The 1,626-nt window shown below is 41.3% G+C and overlaps 1 protein-coding gene across 2 annotated transcripts in view; it reads left to right on the top strand.

Annotated features, from left to right (window-relative positions):
- SNX25 (sorting nexin 25) overlaps positions 1 to 1,626 on the top strand; it is a 72,053-nt gene that overhangs the window by 37,123 nt on the left and 33,304 nt on the right. For both annotated transcript variants that reach the window (XM_010137045.1, XM_010137044.1), the window contains exon 7: positions 1 to 44. In XM_010137045.1, the coding sequence (XP_010135347.1) occupies positions 1 to 44 (44 nt within the window). The remainder of the gene's footprint in view (positions 45 to 1,626) is intronic.

The following is a 1,626-nucleotide window of genomic DNA, read 5'->3' as shown; positions in this document are numbered from 1 at the left end:
AAGATGGCATTTCTGACGAAGGCGATGGCCCTCAGAGTCAGAAGGTATAAATCGAACAGCACACACATTGTCTGAAGGTCATTCTACATGTGTTAGCACTGGATCACGTTAGCCTCACTGTCATTAATTGCTCCCTCCCCCCAGAAGTCAAGTACAAATTAACTGCTGCATAGTTTGTTTATCTTGGGAATAGGTCTCTGAAATACCCAAAAAGACATCCTGATCACTGAGCTTGGAATATTGCTAAATGTGAAACTTCCTAAAGGATTGAATGGCTCATAAGCCATCAGGCATACTGCATGTAGGGAGTTAATAAGGATGTGGTAGCAGCCTTTCTGAAAGTAGCAACTTGCTTTCAAATAAAATATTGCCCTCACATCTGCAGTGTTTATTTGGGCCTTGTTATATTTACTGTAGGAAATACCTGTGGGTTTTGCAAATACTAAGTTATTCAAAAGCAAACACTTACTTGTGGAAAGCAATTGGCAAAATGAAGGGCAGTCATTGCATAGAACCTCCAGTAAAGCTGTTGACTAAATGCTGGTTTTTACCATCACTGTAGTCTGGAATTGGAAAAAACCCTGCCGTTGTAATAGCCAGCATCTACAAAAATAAAATCGTGGCTACATATCTTTCCTAAGCTTTAAGTTTGTGACTTCTTTGAGTAATCGGCTCTGTCCCCTTTGAGCAAAGCACAGTGACTGATGTGTTCAGATTAGGAGATTTTACCTTTTTTCCTGTTGGTAGGAGAGAATGTGTCTCTTCATGCGGATCTTTAATTTTCATTATGTCCTTAAAATAATTGTAACTTAGTGGCATGTAAGGAAAAGTTGCATGACACACAAATATTTCTTACTACTTGTGATTTGTCTTTCTTGTATAAGGTCTTAAAGAGGGCAATTCTCTATCCCGCACTTCTCCTTAAAGCGTGATTTCAGACAGTGTGTCATAGATAGTGCCAAGGCAGTCCTGATCTGTTTCCTGAAGTTGGATGTAGCAAGAGGTGCCAAGGAGAAAAGGAAAGAGGGAAGCATGTGGCAGCACCGCATGAGCCACTGATGCCACTCTCAGTGCCTACTGAGATGTTATGGACTTTCCAGGGTAGGTAAATGGTGGCATAAGGTTGTTCAGGAACAGGGTTAAGTAGTGAAGCTACATTGGATGAGGGCAGAAATTGGTCAAAAATATAACAAAATATTGTATTACTGTAATTAAAATCAAAAGAATTTCTGTTAACGTTTTATAACCTGATGGATTTTTTTGGTGGGAGCTGCTGACCCAGGGTTATATTGGCAAATGTACCCATGAGCAGCTCCATTTTAAGTTAATGGTACTATTAATAAGAGTAAAGATTTCTTGCACAGGCATTCATTGTAGTGATGGCAGAAACGATAGGGTCCAGGGCTGCTCTACTTCTAAGCTTTTCATGTGTTTATATGAAGAAGGCCTAGAACCCCCTCCACACCCTTGTCAGCATAGAAAATAGGAAAACTGCTTCCCTCTTCTGTTGTCCCCAGCGCTCTGTTGCCAGCAAAGAGGCTGAGGTAGGCTGGGTAAGAGGCAGAGGCCACGCTATTCTCTTTTGAGCACCGAAAAATGCACAGGGCTTGGCTGACGAAGGGGAAT

This window comes from Buceros rhinoceros, unplaced genomic scaffold (assembly GCF_000710305.1).
Source record: "Buceros rhinoceros silvestris isolate BGI_N320 unplaced genomic scaffold, ASM71030v1 scaffold885, whole genome shotgun sequence".
Taxonomy (NCBI): Eukaryota; Metazoa; Chordata; class Aves; order Bucerotiformes; family Bucerotidae; genus Buceros; species Buceros rhinoceros.
The sequence above is the reverse complement of the archived record's forward strand: the minus strand, read 5'-3'. Positions and strand labels throughout refer to the sequence as shown.